The sequence below is a fragment of the Thermobia domestica genome, chromosome 8 (assembly GCF_964235325.1).
Source record: "Thermobia domestica chromosome 8, izTheDome1.hap1.1, whole genome shotgun sequence".
Classification (NCBI taxonomy): Eukaryota; Metazoa; Arthropoda; class Insecta; order Zygentoma; family Lepismatidae; genus Thermobia; species Thermobia domestica.
In genome coordinates, this window is record NC_137461.1 from 141,587,429 (window position 1) to 141,606,618 (window position 19,190).

At 32.1% G+C, this 19,190-nt stretch overlaps 1 protein-coding gene across 3 annotated transcripts in view; it reads left to right on the forward strand.

Moving 5' to 3' along the window:
- Positions 1-19,190, forward strand: part of LOC145693255 (uncharacterized) — a 213,292-nt gene that overhangs the window by 178,204 nt on the left and 15,898 nt on the right. For 2 of the 3 annotated variants that reach the window (XM_081769088.1, XM_081769090.1), the window contains exons 4-7: positions 4,139-4,250; positions 7,305-7,469; positions 9,761-9,883; positions 11,459-11,692. In XM_081769088.1, the coding sequence (XP_081625214.1) occupies positions 4,139-4,250; positions 7,305-7,469; positions 9,761-9,883; positions 11,459-11,692 (634 nt within the window). The remainder of the gene's footprint in view (positions 1-4,138; positions 4,251-7,304; positions 7,470-9,760; positions 9,884-11,458; positions 11,693-19,190) is intronic. The other variant, XM_081769089.1, reaches the window with a different exon arrangement.

Genomic DNA, 19,190 nt, shown 5'->3' on the forward strand with positions numbered 1-19,190 from the left:
CTGTATTACACTAATTGCATGTAGCATGGATTAAGGTAGGTCCTCGTATCCATAATGTATTATTAAATCTACCTTCAAGTTAGTAAACTGAAATCCTCCTGTAGAATTACATTTCGATTCCTTCCCTTCCATACGAATCCTCAAACTTGATCAGTGTTTTCCACCTCAGTAGTCGTCTTCTCAATACAAACGAAAATCCTTCTGGACTTGGAAAATTCTCGTTTCTTTATACATTGTGTGAATCTAATGATAAATGTGTGCACCTGGTAACACAAGGTGATATTGACTGAAAATAGTTAGTAAATGGGATAGTACGTGGAATGACCGAACAAGTAACATAGTCACCGTGAAGTTAGTGACAAAACTTTGCTTTCTCAATCCCAGATATGTAAGAAATGTGTCGATAAATACTGCTACGAACCGAATATGTGTCGGTTACGATTAAGAAATATAACCTCATGTGTGAATCTTAAAATGAAATGGAGTTAAATGCATGGACATCAGAGAGGGTGCTTTAAGAATGTGTGATATTATAGCTTGTTTAAAGGTACGAGAGAGAACTCGTAGAATTAAAATACTTTACATATGAGAAAACGATATTTACGGACTTATATTACGTAAAGCAGTCATATATATATATATATATATATATATATATATATATATATATATATATATATATATATATATATATATATATATATATATATATATATATAATATTACATTGCTGAAGTTCAATTTCATATGTGGATTGATAAATTTATACGTATACTTATCGCATGTTCACAAAATTCTGTTTTTCTCAGTAGATATAATAAATGTTCACCAAATTGTAGTTAGATGGTTTCTTTTTAACTATTTTCACCCGTGTCGATACGCTGTCCTGTGAGTACGCGTGAATTAATGACAAATTTAGTTTTAAGTGGTAGCATTTAATATTGATTTACTATGATAGTGTTTATAAGTGTGTAATAACATGTTATAGGGATTAATGTATGATGGAAGTTCTGAAAGACAACTAATCCTAAAATAGTCTAAATCGGCTCTGAGAGAAAAGCCAAAATAACAGGATGAGCCTGAATAATGACTCTTTTCAGAAATCTCGAAACTTCTATTTGTGGAAAATACATACATTACTTTTTTTTTCTTTCTTGATGATTTCAAATGTGTGTTCGATCTCCATTATGAAAATTCAGATACTGGATATAGGTTATTTAACATTTCGAAATAATAGACAAACAATGAATTTAAATTTCTCGTCACTTGGGCTGGGTTAGGGTAACTCCCACTTTTGCAGTTGTCTGGATCCAGGTCGGGGTAGTATAAGGGAACATGTCTCATCAGGATCATTTCAGATACGATCTTCAAGTAATAACGTTCGAGTATGAATCATTTTTTAATAACTATTCAAGTTGCTTTACCATATTTCCATAATTATCCAGTAATCCTTTATCTCTAGTTTCTTCTTGTTCTCCTTTTCCTCTTTTACTCCCTTCTCCTAACTACCTCTCTTTCTCACTCTTTCTTTTCTTCTTTCTAATAAAACTGAAAGGGGGTCGCGACTGGGAGTTGTCACTAAGACACGGTCATTAAATTGCTCTGATGTTTCTCTTCGGAAGTCCAATATGAATTAGTTAATCCTAAAACATACGTATGAAGCAAAAATTCCAAAATTTATTTCTTACTAAATTATCATAATTACAAGATTTCAGTTAAAAAAAATAGTCACGACTTTCTCATTCACGTTTCCGTCTACATGTTGAGACCAATGCCTTTTGTACTGCATGAAAGAAAGAGCAAATCTTTGTTTTTCTACTCACACTTTCTATATTCACCTAGAATGGACAACAGCACCCATCGAAATTTTGTTTGCTCCTGCATCAGTTGACAGTTGCAGTAGTCCTTCGCTACAGATTTTTGAATTGCGAACCTTTGTTCAGTACAGATATCTTTCTTACATGTCTCTCTTAAGGCTCTGAAGTAAAGTACTCCTCTGGTGCAAAAGGCTTTTGATTTAGATCCCAGCTTACGAGTTTGATAGATATCATGTATACATTCCTTCTTGAAGTTTCCCAGTTTCTTTCATTATTATTCGCTTCCTTTATGATCCACCTCCTTCAGTCTCTAACACATGAACTAAAAATTTCATTTCATATAAGATTTTCTCGTAGAAAAGAGAGAAATTTTGTTGAAAGAGCTCTCTTCCAATCTACAAGATACGCTTAAAATTTAGCCTATCATATTTAAGAAGCAGTATTACATTTCTCACTAAGACCCGAATTTATGACAAAAGATTGACTGCCATAGTTGTCTACAGTTTCCTGCCAGGAAGATATTATTTTGGCATTTTCGAACTATTAGTTGAATGTTTCCTTTTCCTCTTTTTACGTTATACTTGAAAAACTTTCTTGAACAAATTTTGAGTTATTCGATAGAATCAAATAATTATTCATATATTATCCGTATATTTGTATGCATATATTTACAACAATTAAAACCATCAATAACCAAAGCTTGTGGTAAGATGTTTGCATCTTTAAGAGCATTGGAAGTTGAATGACAAAAGAAGAAAATAAAAGATATTCAGCTGAAAGTGTTAGCGGTGTAAACATATAATTTATTAGTGTGGAATAACAAGAGCTACACTATAAGACTTCAGTAACATTACGACGAGTCCTTAATAAGTAAATGTATTGTCATATATTGTCAAATTACGATAAAGGAATATAATTGACATTAAATAGACCGTTATTTCGTTATTTTGACATCAAGTGGTGTTATTTTCAAGTTAACCGCGTAACAAAATACATGAAAGCTAAATTACCCAATTCTTAGTTATTTAAGTTTTAAAACTATATTTTATATGCTATTGCGCATCTTACTGTGTCTATTTATTTGCTTTATTTGACCATTTTCCCTTCTAGTTGTAATAACTTACTTCTCCATAGACCTCGGGCTCTAGTAATAACATTAATAAACAGGTAATCAATGCGACAACCCAACCCTGTGCAACCCAACCCTGTGAATTCCGTATATTTCATTACTCGACACTAACATATTGCTAGTGTAAAGAAATATTAATTTTACTTATAACGAGGATTGATTACTAATATTTTTATTACACCAAATGCATTAATTTGATCTCATGTTTTTTTTTTAATTCCATTAATTTCCATTTAGTTTTATTTCGATTGTATTATGGTTCACTATGTTTGTATTTTAGATTTCCAAATTAAGTTGTGTATAAGCATGGAACTTTTAGAACGACTACGTATATAGCCAGGTATATGATCACAACGGAAAGGATAGTAAGAAGCATATTTTTGTTATGAATTAACCCCCCCCCCTAAAAAAACAGCATTTATCTTTCGTCCTTTTCCCTATTAAAATCAGAGGCAGTATAAATATACTACTATTTTTTGTTGCTGCTTTAATAATAATTTCTGTAGAATAGAAACAGCAATAGAGAACACAATATTCGAATGTGCTCATTATTCTAAGAATATTTGCGCGTTTCTTTTTTTATCTGTTAAAGCTGGAAGTCGTAGATTTGTCCACTTCCGTTTTGATAGTGCATTCCGTACAATTAAAGAAAACTAAAAATGGGGTTTTAATGTGGATTGAATGTCTCAAAAGTAGGTTTAGTTCCGATAATAACCCTATAATAAATCCGGAACTGGTACAGAAGGAGACATTTTTTTTCTTGCTCTATTAATGGATTAAGAGTCCCAGGAAAAGACTCGATTTCTGTCTTTTAACACTATATTAAGTCCAGGTCTGAGATTAACCACCTGTAGTTTGTCTGATTCCTTCTGTTAGAAAAAGAAAAAAAGTACCTAAGGCTATATGAAACCACTTCTCACTTTTCAATAATGGATTCCACTTCTTCCTTTTTCCCTCTATTGAAATCGGAAGTGATTTTCACTATTGGACTCCCATAGAACATTATTGTTGGAATTCAGCGTCCTAGTAATAGATTTTACTCCGCCTTTATTTTCTATTGAAATTAGAAAAGTAAATCTATTGGATCGCTATAGTTTAGCTTTCTACTGTAGTTTCAAAAGTTTGAAATGAAACTAACTTGTTTCTAAAATTTTTAAATATATAAATCTATTATCCTCATACCATATTGCAGGAATGTACAATGACAAGCAAGGAGCGGCTAAAGGCACTGCGTAATTCTCAAGGCGTAAATTCAATCGGCAGCAACTTAGAAGATTGGATGATTCTTGCTCAACACAAGATAGGTAAAGTTTTCTTTATTTTTAAAGTTCTTCTGTTTGTTTGTATCAGTTAGTAATTGATTGACGATTTTTATATCATAATTATTTCGTTGTTAAGGGACAGGAAAGAACCAGAAAACTATTTCTCGTGTCAGTTCTTTACCTCGTTCCTCTGGTACGGTTCTTATACGGTAAACTCAATATGTTTAGTCTCCTGAAGAGTCTTTGGCGTTATTACAAAATTTACTTTTAAGCATCCTCTAATAATGTGATGTTCGGAGGTGAATTTTTTTTGATACTTTGAATATACGTCTTTTATATATTTGTCCCCCGGGATGTCAGGGCTGGAAGTGAGAAGAAATTCATTCTAAGAAAAATTAAATGCTACAGAATATCATGTCAAAAGGTGTACTATGTCGTATTGTTGATACATGAATATAATAATAATAATAATAATAATAATAATAATAATAATGAGAAAGTAGAAAAGACACTAACAATTTCATTCTTCTTTGAGCGAACTTGATCATTTTAAAGTTCCAGTGCCAATAGGAAAGTTGAGAGTATCACGAGGGAGACAGGAAAAATACTTGATTAAATTTTCATGTTCAAAAGATGAGCATAGAGTTTAGTGAGGGATATAACACATGGTCAACCACTAGTATCTACGAGTATTATTAGCCGAAAAATTCTATTCAGAAGTATTTTGCAGAGTTCGTAGGTTGATAAAAATTCAATGCTTGTTACGATATATCTTACAGATTAACAGAAAAAAATAAATATTATTGATCATCAAAATTTAAATGTTATAGAAGTTTCAGCTTTAAAAATAAATTAAACTTGCTAGAAAAATTGAAAAATATAATTTGGAAAGTCTAATTCTATTTTCATGGTTTAATGAAAAATAGAAATGATAGTGGGATACAAAATACTTACTCGGTGTGCCTTTTCTTTGATTCTGTGAACTCATATCACTGATTTAAAAGAAGTGTTTATCTGCAGTATGAAATGCTATTTGCACTGACTAATTTGTTACATATTTGGTTCTTAGTACTACTAAAGATAGAATTCTAACATTATATGTGTGTGCTAGAATTTAGTTATTCGTTTAGTGACCTATATAATAGTTTTTTTTAAATGTTGATTCATAAATCTAAATATGGCGGTTATTTCTTTTCCCTTGTTTTGATTTTTCTTTCCTTGTTCTACATAAAGAGTGCAATATAGTTGATTGCACTTTTAGCACATGAGATTTCCTTTCAGTTGCAAGCTTACATGCAATGTTCAGAGTCCATGCAGGCTTAACTTTCCTGTAAGTTTTGTATTTGAAATCTCTCTCTTGTAAAAAGTTGAATGCACGTAAGTATTTTGTTATGAGTGCTGTCTAAGATGTAGTTCACGCGAATGTATTGATACGTCCACCAGAAAAGAAGTGGTACTTTAATTAGACAACTTACGAACAAAAGAGAAAATTAGATACTACACGTATAGTAACACAAATTACGTACCATTCTGACATGGAAAATTCGTAAACACTGATAAATTTCTCAAGGATAGCTGGCGTCTAAATATGGTAGATGTACGAGCAATGCAGAGTTTGTTCTACAAATATTGACTGATACTCCGACAAATATGAATCTTTCTGTAAGATGTCATAAACACGATACTATTGATGTTTTTAAAATTTTTCAAGTAATTATGTGCTTTTGTTTTTGTACTTTGTGTGTAGGTTATACACAATGTGTTCTTAGTTAAATCAATCTCTCACACCCGATGATTGCAATCATCTCATTTCACGACAATTGTTAGGCAAAATCATTAACCCTTCGGTAATGAGTTTTCCAAAGTTACTCTTAACTCCAAGTGGAGATCTAGCTAAATTTTTTGTATCCAAAAATTTAATCTCATTTCAAGAAAATCATTAGGCAATAAAATCAAGAGAGGCAAAACTATTAGATTGTTCATACACCTTATCCCATCTTTTTATGCTATTGGTCAGCTCCCTAGAGTCTAAATGTAACAGTGCGTAGTCTTGAACCATTCTGAGATTCCTAAGACAACAGTCTAAGACTTTATTGATATCAATCTAGTGATTTTTTGAATGGAATAAATACACATACATACATACATACAAGATTTTTTCTGCCTTATGAACTGTGAGTTTATCGCTTCAGAATATACGAAATGTTTGAAAACAGCACTTTATAGACCGTATACATTAAATGAAGATACAACATAACACTAAAATAACAGCTTGAATAATTTTTAAATATTAATTCCTCTTTATAATTCTCTTGCTTGATACAAAAAGTAATTTTTAATCTTGGTCTTACACCAAAAGATCTGATCAACCTAGGTTACGCATTCTTTTTAAAACTACAATCTAGAAGTTGATTATATGGTTTTGTTCCTATATGGTGCATAGTTTTGAGTTTTCTTAACCTGAAATTCCTAACATTAATATGATTGGTGGTTCTTCTTAATTTGGTGTAACTCGGAATTTAGTGGAAAGTTTCACAATTTTATTTACATACTAATGAAGCAACACATCAATAGGGATTTCCACACTGTCTCGTAAGCAAAATAGTTTTATACCAATATTTTAAAACAATATTTCAAAAATGGTACTTATATACGTATAAATGCTAATAGACAGTACTTAGTCGTTGGTGTAATCTGAGGGGTGTATGAGAGGAAATTTAATAGCATTATTTTTAGTATTTTCCGCATTGTGAACACTTTTCATCCATGGTAGGTATTACCTCCAGAAAATAACTCTATACGATATTAATGACTGGATCAAACCGAAGTATGTAGTTTTTAATGCCTTCAAAGTTAAGGTCTCGCTGGATTTTTTGGGGGTTTTGTATATTAATATAATGCTTTATCATTCATCTTACCTTATTCGATTATTTCGTTGTATGTGACACCAGTTGTTTACGTACACCATTTATATACATTAATGTAACATTTGAATAAAACGAAATACACAAATTATACCTAGACCTACAAGCTACTTTTTAAAATAAAATGCTTATACTTCGAGATGATTTATAAATGTATTGTATTTAATTGCAGCACTGCACCAACTTCATCTCTCAGACTCTGTACCTGACTTGTCGCATCTCCAAAACCTAGATCAAAGTAACTGGAGCAAACAAGAATCCTCGTCAGGACAGAGGAACTCCACTGATTCTTTTTGGTTACCACATCACATCAGTAGGCATCCCCACAGACTATCTCGTAAGCAAAACTATAGTTTTATACTAATATTTTAAAAAAATGTACTTTAATGTTAAGTATTACTAATTGCTTTTTAAACACACGTAGCAAGGTTTCTTTGATTTAATAACTAGATGCAGCAGTTGACCAGTTCAACTATTTCTTCAATAAATTAGTGCTAAGGATAACAGTGAGCGTTACTCCTGACTGGGTTATATAGGCACAGGATACGATTACATACGGGCTCTTGTCTGGGTTTTAACAAGACCTCTTACCGTAAGTAACGAAATTGGTGGTGGTTCCATAAAATCCGTAATACAGAAAGAACGAAGTGAACAATTTATGCTATGATTTTACAAGCTAGACGTTTGAGATGTAGCTAACCTGTATCTTTTATAGAGGGTACAAATTTCAAAACATGTAAGTTGACAAGTAGGTGTTGAATATCTGTTAGTTCAAAAACTTCTGTGATGTTCTGAAAACTCGTAAAGGAACCTGTAAATTCTAAGGGATGAAGGAGCAGAAGGCCTGTCTTGTACAAATTATTTCGACAATTCTTACTATCACTTGTTTGTTTGGTACTATTGGCAGCAGTTTTCCAACAGCTACCTTCCGCTGAAATACCAGAATCACACAAATTTAAATCAGGTTCTAGTTATTCTACCATTGTTTCACAACTTGGTCATTTTCTGTAGTTATAATACTGTATTTGTATGTTTTTGTGTGATCTTAGATATTTTGGTACTGTAATCAAAAAATAAGCAATCAAAGGGCAGTCATTGTGCAATTCACTTCAGGCGGACATAATTTTACAAGAGCAGAGTGTATTTCTAGGATGTGAGGGGAGGAAAGAGGCGGAGAAATATGTAGAACAGCGTCTAAATATGAGTCAGAGTATATCAAATACAATTTGCCTCGTCCTTTAAATGACACTGTTTTTTAATACGAAATTTCACGTAGTGTTGTGCGCTAATCACAAGGGTATTGTAAAATTATCAATTTTAATTGCACTAAACACCATACTCAGTTAACCTCTTGTTTGTGTGTAATTTAATATTGAATGAGTAGTTAATTTACTAGCTCAATTGAGTTCTTCGAATGATCTCTGCAATTAATTTCGACATTCATAACAAAGTAAATCTGTATTAACAGCTCATTGTTATTGTGGAATCACAACAATGAAGTATTTGCAAGTTAACATAGTGGTTTACAATGAAGCAACTAAGAATTCTGACATTAATTAAAAAAAAAAAAAAAAAACTGTGTATAATATATACGAGTATACTTGCTTTGTATGTTTTTTTCCCCCCAGTTTTGATAACATTGCAGAAAAAGCCAGTAGTTTTTTTTTCCTCATACTCGTACATACATGTAGGATTCTTAGTGCTGTTATAGGATACTTACAGTAGATGGTGGAAAATATAAAGATGTCAAATCAAATTCCTGTGTGTTTAGTTTTCTTCAGGTTTTATTCTTTCATGTGGCAATCAGAAACCTTCAAAAGTTCATTTTGTTAATGTTTTTCGTAATATATATATTTTTTTCCTACTAAATTATAATTGTTTAATGTTTTTTAAATGGTTCAATATATAATTAGTGCCTTAATTGTTTGCTGATATTTCTGTAACACTTTACATGGCGTAAAACAAATGACTGTCATCCAACAAGAAGTTGGTTTACTGTTCAATAATTATGGCATGGTATGATGTGATAGTAAACTGGTTTCTGAAAATAAATGTCACAAGAGATTTTACCTAACATCTTACTGGAGGAATTTTCGTGAAGACAGTAATTCGAATGTAGACTCTTCATGAAAATCTCACGAGCAAAATGTTATATCTACAAGGATATTTACTATCATAGTTTCCATGACAAAAATGTGTGGGAATGTACAACGTATATACAATAGTAAGATACTGACATATGTCTATTAACAGATAGCATTAAAATATAGATAGAACGGCATATAGTTTCTAACCGCTATTATATATTTATGTGCTGTTCTTGAATACACAGAAAATGTACAAACTGTAAAAACTCTTCGTCATCTCGAGGTTGTATTCCAACAAGAATACGCCCTGTAGACTAAAGCAGACAAATAATTGATGAAAATGAAAGGTTATAGAAGAATTGACGACGTGAGACGAGAAAACTTACGAACGCGCTGTTATCTACCACAGAATCAGTGAAAGGTAGTCTACAGAACTTATTCGTTTATTAATATAAGCTCTTTTATTATATTTATTATTATTTACTATCGGCCTTTTCTAGGTATAAAAGCGAAACAAATGATTTTTTTTTTCTTTCTCCAGTGGTTACTGACATCGATGCAGATAGCTGTGATACTACTTTGGAGACACCGCCACCTTCAGTCCCGGCAACATTTAGAGGTGTACCAAAACGTATCTGTAACGATATTTTCTTTGGATCAACAGGTATTATATAGCGTATAATTAGGTTTTTTGTCTGTTTTACCACAGACGATAACGTCGTCTCTTCGGGAGTATAATTAGTATAATATTATTGTCATATACTTTCTTCATACATATTTACTTCACTAATTTGAGGGTATATTCTAATGTGTGCAAAGTTACTTCGAAATTCCACTCGAATTTAGTAGTGAATTGGTGTTATATATATTATTATTATTATTATTATTATTATTATTATTATTATTATTTCTTATCTTGTAATCCCCCTAAGCCAGTGGGTCTGAACCTGAGGAACTTGAAAGGCTAGCAGGGAACAGAATTTGGTTAGTGAAACGAAAATGAACTCTTAACTTATTCCACTGCATCTTGATTTGAAGTCGAATTCTGAATGATATACACTATAGGCACTGTACAACTAGACCACGGATTGAAACTAAGGGGTCAGGTAAAAAAAAAAAAAAAAAAAAAAAAAGTGAGAACCTTTGTTTATATTTACTTGATATTTCATTTATCTATTCTAGACTTTCTCAAACTACAACAAGGGTTAAAATAGACACGAATTGTAAAATAAATAAAACTAGTAAAAAGCCTACGTAGCTGTGCGTAGGCGTTGCGTGTTCAGTCTATAGGAACTATCCTTTCTATTTTCAATTCAATGATCAGTGAAGATATAAAGAAATTTTAATTTTCACTTCGAAATTGTCTTAAAGTTAATGAATCCATAGAACCTGAAATTTAAGTTGAAGCACACAAGTCAAAGCAAAATGACAAAATAAATAAATAAAAACTGACAGTAGCATTAAAATAATAACTCTTTAGTAGAAAATCCCATGGAAATAAAAATAAAATTATCAGATATATTACAATGAACTGTATACATTAAACATTTTTCTTTCTACTTCTATAGAACATGGAATAAATTTTCGTTATTTTTATGTAAAAAGAGATTATATTTTAAAAAACTTACTTTTTTATTTATTAACATGTTAAAATAACTTATAGTAAATTAGCTTCTCGAAAAATACGTCGAAAATATAGGACGTCGTTAATTTTATCCTAGATAGAAAGGCTAAAAACGTTCACCTATTATATTAACTTTTACTCTGTATTTTTGAAGTATGGAATTAGCAATTGGGATTTGTCATTGGAACAAATGAAAATTTTTAGGGAACAGTAAAACAAGAAAACTACGTACAAAACTTAAAATTTCAAATAAATAAAATAAAAAAAAAAAAAAATTAACAAGGGCATTATGCTTTATTATATTACGATTAATACGTATGAAGAATACTGATTCGGTCATTAAATTTTAGAAGAAAAACTTCGACAATTTCTAATTCATAACGTTATTGTGCAAATGAATATTTATGAAATTAATGGAATTAGCACAGAATTCTGGATTTTGTATATTATGTGTTTATGTATATTATGCACATAAATTGTGTACATAAATGTGGAATTGTGGTCACATAAGCATTGTAATTACTGTTCTAGTATTTTGGTTTTTGTTTTATGCTTCTTATTTTTACTGTAGACTGACCTTATGGTAAATTCTTTTACAACTGCACTTTTCCGTAGATATATGGTCAGCACAAATGAAACCTAATCGAATCGTCATTTCAGCGTCAAGCGAGCACGCATCTGCAAATCTTGGGGCTTCAGGAGATACTCCTTCGCCTTCATTTTGTAGTTCGAGGTCCATGCTGACGCCTGTTGGATCCTTCAGGCAGACTCAGTTATTTAATCCTGCAAAAGTGGCAGCAGATAGACATTATTTATTAAACAACGGACCACAATTGCTTCGATACAGAGGTAATATTATTTTCTCCAGTTTGTGTGCTTTTGATTTTTTTTATTGGAATTTATTTGTAAGGAAAGAAATTAGGTCGCCGCTTTCTACCTTTTTTCCTCTTTCTTTCTATCCTCAATCTCAAAATTGCCATTTTTTTGCTTAAAAAAAAAAAAAAAAACTAACACATGTTCCATATTTTAGTTCAAATATTTATAGATATTCGTGGATCATTATTTGCATTCCACGCTGTTTGAACTAACAATAGGACCGAAACTTTTGTTTACGCGAATGAAATTTCAGCAGAAGAATGCTTTCATTAATCATTTTGATCTCGGAAGGGGCACAGCTGTTTTCTCTGCCCGCGTTAAACTCCAATCAAAGAAATAATAATCACTAGAATTGTTGTTTACGCCGAATATAAGAACACTGAAAAGTGCATCTCTGTGTTTAGAAAAGAAATTGGCATCGTATCTCACCTTCCGAAGAAAACACTGCTGAACAGTTTGATATTGATTTTTTTTTTTCTGGACATAGTTGCTATTGGCTCGAGACGAGTTTTATCATGTCATTTTGATTAAAATGTTTATTCCAAAGGGAACAACAGGGATTCAAATTTTATGCCAAAAATATATAGTATCTTACGAACTCCTCAACTTAGAGATGAAATTCAGCATATAAACTAATAAAAAATAAGAATACATGTTACGTTTTTGAGAATTTCTCTTTTAAAAGTGGAACGGAGAGGGCAATTTCTATTCTTGTATGTAAAAATTAAATCAATGTTGTACATATATTTCAGAGAGAACTTGAAACCGTTCGAAATTATTTTTTTGAATATCGAGCTGCTGGTATAATAAAGTACATGGTAAAGCAAGATAATGTTTTAAAAAATCTGGTTATTTAAAACATTATTGCAAGGACTATTAGATTTGCAAGAAAGGAAGCAATGATTGGGTTTTCTCCTTCTTGGAATGGTTTCTATAACTTTCTAGAACACTATCTCAATTTGTTTCTTGGGAGAAGCGAGAAAGAAAAGCACCTTCAAATGTTTAATAAATTGTAAAGCATTAATCTGTTTGTTAGTGAAAATATTAACAGGACATTCAAGATTTCAGACTTTGTTCTCTTCTTCTATCTATATATACTATCTTATTTCCATAGTTCAGGAACACAGTGGGTCACCGTACTTTGTCCACTTTCCTTTTGTCAATACACAATATGTTACGCTACATGCATATCTATTTGTGGCACGTCAATATTTCGCTTCTTCATTCAAGGAAATTCACAAATTATGCACTTCTTATGCATAACTAGTTAGGTAAGGATTCTTTTTTTAAATATAGATTTATGTGCTTCTTAAACATTGAACCACATATAAAGATAGTATTGTGAGCTACTTATTTACAAAAATTGATGAGACGAAATATTTAATCCACCTGTGCAAATCCCAGTATTAAAATAGCTTTTAGATACTTTCCATTCCGTATAAGGTATCTATATTAGTCGCACCGTATGTTCTTGTTCCTTATTACAATGTTCTTGATACTGAAAAGAACACTGCTCATTCCTATGTAGAATTTAAATAAAAACAACATACTAAAGGAAATGCTTACTATTACTAAACTGTGCTACAGTTTTCAGCAATACATCATTTTCATCAGATAAAATTTGAAGGCAGAAATATATTGCAAAGTATAACACAGAATAATAATAAGAGTTTGCTGTGGTTTGTGATATATATATATATATATATATATATATATATATATATATATATATATATATATATATATATATATATATATATATAAGCAATTCTAATTTTCGATGAAATAGTTACATTCTCTAATAACTTTCTCAAAGAATCTTTCCAAGACTAGTTGAGCAGAAAGGAGAGAAAGATATTTCTCTTTGTTGTTATTATTATTTAACTTATGGTACCAATTGTGTATTAAAATATTTAGTTAACCGTCTGGTACCAGGAAGAGGAAAGATACATATAATGCATGTTGCACGTTGTATTTTTTTTTTTTCTTTTCCTTGAAGTTTCCTTTAGGCAAGTTTAGTTGGTGGATTGTTATGGTAACCCACTACTTTGGCGTGGCTCATGCTCTTCCTTCCCAGGTTTACAAATAGTATATTTCTAAGAGCGAAGTATCGTATATCGACCTTGCAATTCTGCCGCGTATGCACATGACCAATATTAATTAAATTGGCCACCATTTAAGTAGCTCATCAATCTTCGTGCCAGTTTTACTCCAAATTAGTTAAACTGTTCCTTAGGAACGAAGTTTACGAACAGACGGGTGGGCACATGATGAAAGACAACGATTTGCCGCGAGATCCATTAAAACCGTTGCTTGTGTTATCTTTTGTGTTAACAATTTGTATCATTCTTTATACCAAAGCCAATTTCCCGAAATTTATTTTCTGGAAAAACTCTTTTAGATCTGGAATCGTAAACGTCACTGAAGTGGGAACGAAATTTATAGGGAAGCGATAAAGAGGTTTTGAAACAAAAGCTCTGTCGGTGGTTCCCTCCAGTTATTTTACAGTTGCTCAACATAGTTTGCACCTTGTAACTCACGAATCGGTACGTCGAAATATATTTCACTATCCTTCCCGAAACTCGATGAATTACTGTTTTCGGTTCCATCAACAGAATCGATATGCCCAAATCGATTTTGGTTCTCTTTCCAAAACTTCAGAATTTAAACGTTTATTTACCATAGGTCCCGGAACTGGAACTAAAGAATATTTTCAGTTCTGTTACCATTAACAATCCTAGATTATTTTTAAAAAATACAGTAAATAGTAATGTGTGATAACGATAAATAAATTAACTTTAATTCTTCTGAGTTGTCATTGATTTTTAAAATGTTAGTACAAAGTAAAAGGTAACAAATGGGTGAAACCAGGAAGTTACATAACGCATAATTCCACAATAGATACGAATCAACTGACATACGGGCTTATTAGATCAAGGCGCCAAGGCTCACGTCGGTGGTATGAGACACTCACGCAGTTTGTAGTTCTAGTTGGAAATCTTTTTTAGTCTCTAAGAAGGCCTTAAAGAAGTTGGGGAAAAATATAAATTAAACAAAACCCTTTGGGAAGTAGGGTGTATCAACCCCGACTGGATATGTTTGCTACAAGATAGGATCCAGTAACACTTCTTTGTTTCTCTGGCAGTAAATCCCAGGTTCCTTAACCCTCTAAGGATGCTATCAGTCTTCCTTCTGAGACTCAAAACAATGGATGCAATGGATGCCCAAACCTATGATTTGGATTGAATGAGTTATTTGACAAACTAAACTAAAGTGAAGCTTATAACCAGACACCTAATTGTACCACATATGTTCGCTGACGTCGTCCGTGGAATGGTCCACTCTTAACTCTCATTTCGTTTTCCGACAACCTTCGTACTAGCAGCAGAATAAAATACACACTACGATTAGCATTCTATTTATGGTGGCCGGTGAACTAGATAGTCAAATTACGATCAGCATAGGGCCGCGGTGGCTCAGTGGTAGAGCGTTCCCCTCTGGTGCTTGGGGTCCCGGGTTCGATCCCAGCCCCCGCCAAGTGAACTTTGTGGTGGACAAACACCGTGTGCGTGGGTTTTCTCGGGGTTCTCCCGTTTCCTCCCACTTTCTTCATTCCACCATTTTATTCATTTCTCATAATCGCAGTCTCCTTTAGCCTAACCGGCATAACAGTGGGACGTAAAACTCAAAGATTTCATTTTTTACGATCAGCATGCTCTGTATAGACATATATACTGTACGATTTTCTTGCGAATCGAACGATGTACTGTTAAGTCCAAAATGTTTCAACACCTGTATCTTAGTTTCACATCACACGTAGCAAAAATTCAGCTTTAAATATGAAAGATTTGATTTTGATGATATAATTATTCGTTGATTTAGAAAAGGCTTTAAACAACTTGAGCTGGGCAGTCTGAAAGATGCTTGAAATTAAATAAAATGAAAGGTCGGGGTCGGAAGAAACTCGTATATGAACCCACCATTAAAAAGTTGGAATACAAGAGGAGATATAGAATAATGAAGCTGGAAAACGTATTCGACAATAATTTTACCTTTCAGTGGCATTGTTTCCTATCTAGGATAGCGAGGAAGAGTTTCATTAGGAAATAGGTTAATTTGATAGGTACTAGAAGAAATAGTGTGTTTGCTTTTCAGATGGTATGGTTGCTGTTTCGGAATCTCAATCAAAAGTTAACAAGATGTCAAAGAAGATAAACTAAAAATAATTTGAGATTTAAAAATGTGAAATAGATTAATACGGTGGTGGCTGGAATGATTGAAGATGTGACAATTGTAAAAAGGCGGAGCAAAGAAAATAGACGGCTAGTTTTCAATAGTATGTAGTACGATTAACGAAGGTATGAAATGTAAACGAGAAATAAAGAGTACCGTTAAAATTTGAAATACCTTTAAGATGATTGTAGTGATAAGCACACTATACGAGTCATTGAATGAAGTTACAAAGAAGCGTTTAAATGCTGCGTATTGCATTATACGGAGCAAAAACATGGACTTTACAAAATAATAATAATAATAATAATATAAATAGAAATTTAAAGAAAATATTGTACTAGAGTTCTCCAAAATTCGTATGTCGAGGTAAATAAAAAATGATTGGAACGATGAACTAATAGAAAGCATTAAAAATAATAGAAGTGAAAGAATATGATGAAATTATCATCAAAAAGACGTTCTAATATTGTTGAAGAATAAATAAATTTTACTTCGAGTGATGTGGTAGAAGGTATAATGGAAGGGAAAAAAAACGAAGATAGAGGCACACAAAATTAATAGTGTAATTCTACATCACTATGAAGTTTCCTATGGTTCATAGTATATAGCAACTTCTAAATATGTAACAAGGGACCTACCAGTGATGATAGAATATATTATGATTAATTGTCCTGGTAGAAATCAGAACCCGCTAGCTGAAGTAGTTTCCCGTTTGTCTTACGATTTTGACGCAGATTTAGTTGACGCAGATTACAATCATTCTTTATTCAAGTCGTCCCTCTCAATTTTTCACGCCAAAAATGCCCATGCACATATCCTACAGAAAACCTTTGGCGTGAGTTCTGAAGACCTCCAGACAGTGTTCCGTAACCCGATGATTCATTTACGCTAATCTTGTATTGAATACTGTTGATGAGAGAGAGAGAACCCTTGTTTGACATCCCTTCTAATTCTTTAATTGTATTTACTTATGTTCTATTATTTGCTTATTTATACACAAGTGTGGGTTTTCGATTATTCCATTTTACCCAAACTTCCTTTAGCAGTTTCATCAAAAAATTTCAGTTCGATACATCAAAAAGGTTCTTCAAAGCAACAAACTTACACATGTACTTCCTTTGACTTCAAAAAATCTTCAATCGATTGCTCATAGCATCTATTGCTCTCTTTCTCCTAAGCTCAAATTATTTCTTAACTTCTGTGTTTATTCTGCGTAAGTTAAGAAATATTTTTCTACACGTATTCAATATTTGAACTAATTTTTGCTGCAAGAAATACGAGAGTAATATAATAGTTCCGATACTTCTCAAGTCTTTTTGGATTCGGTACTTTAGAGAAGTAATTACGAATTACATTAGCTAAGATATTTCTTTGTCAATTTACAATTTCGTGTGTTTGGTAACAAATTCGGAATATTTTCCTTTCTTCTTTTCTCCTACATTTTAAATAAACTCAATATAGTTATCTACTCTAATTGCTTGTCTATACTTAATGTTCACAGAAGCTTCATGAGGCTCATCCCTCTATACAGGAAATCATTTATCGTTGTCCCTTACTCAGTGTTCCTCTTTAATACCGTGCCTAGACTATGCGGTTGATTTTGATGTTTTCATGTTGTTATACAGGTATTATTACTGATATAATGAGATGGATATCTATTAACAATACGTAGGTTTCTTACATGCTAAAAATTCAGAGAGAGACTAAATCTACGAACGGTTTCAAGGCACTCTTCACCTCTTCCTCAGCAATTTACAAGAACTCGACTTACTATTACTTAATTTGTCTCTATCTACCTAAAACTTAATTTTTAATGATGATTTCTATCGTCAGTGTTTTCCCTTTCTATTTCTATTGATTCCACCTCCCTACATTTCATATTTTCCTGTTTTTTCTAATTTCTCTATCTTATGATATTTACGTATTGCATCCTTCTCTGGCTTTATCGGTTTCTTCCTTGTCTTAATTTGCTTCGAACTTCTATATATTCTGTTCAATCTTCAGTGAACGTTATTTACATACTTCCTTTTTAAAATTTATTTATTTATTTTAACATTTCTTCCTAGCAGGATCGCTAATAAGGGAGTTCAGTCTTTTGGGGAGAAGGAGGCGTGAAGAGTTATCTTGTTTCGAGTCGTCTTCACTCAACTGATTTTTTTTTTTTTTTTTTTTGCGGAGGGGGGGCACTTAGAAAATTTGTTTAGGGGAGGAGGGCTTTCTTCCCAATCCTGCTTTCTTCACTAGATCCTATCCTTTCTTCTGCAGCTGATACGTGTGAAGTTCGAAATGCTTAGTATCCCTTAAGTTAAATACTTTTCTTCAAACTTTCAAACGAATCTTACTCCTTTCTCAAGTTCCGGTATCCAATTTCTTATTCCCTACTCTCTCTCTCTAATTTTTTTTCAGTTGGATATCAACTTCATCCAGCACAAAATTGTGATTTGGGAAGACTTCTCCTGCAGGCAGAACCTTTTGCGTCCTTTAAACTATCTTGAAAGCTGTGCTGCATGATTATGCAGTATACTAAATTCATATAATAATAATAATAATAATAATAATAATAATAATAATAATAATAATAATAATAATAATAATAATAATAATAATAATAATAATAATAATAATAATAAAAAAAAACAAAAAAAAAACTGCAGTTAACATATATAGCACCTATAATAAGTAAGAGTTACTTATCACTTCGGAATTCTGCTATTAAGTCTCACAGCAAAGAAGATAATGGATAAGATTGACAAACAATATATTTGTCAATAATTTCAGTTGTTTTCTTCGCTGTGTGAGTTATATTTTCGGTTTCAATAAGTTAAATAGATCCTCATGGATTAGACTAAAGGCTTGCAGGCCCGTGGGAAACTTCTTCGGTGTCTCCTCTTCTGGTTTTTATAGCTGATAATTAATATCTTTACAAGTGTTATAATTTAATTATTGTTTTTACTCCGCATATTAAAAAATATCACAACCAATATTTCCTACCTTGTTACTTTGACTTCAGCAAAGTTGTCTACTACTCCTTCGAAGTCCAGCTTCCTAGCCACGGACAGCTGGACGGAAAGAAGTGCTAATCATTTTACTCTTTCTTGACTCATAGTGCTCCTCATATAGTTTTCTTTTAATTATTATTTTAAGTTTAGAACATGAACGTTCCACACTCGCAGTTGAAGGAATAGTCAGAAACAACATAAAATATGTATAAACCTCAGGAAAGCTGGAAATGAAGCGA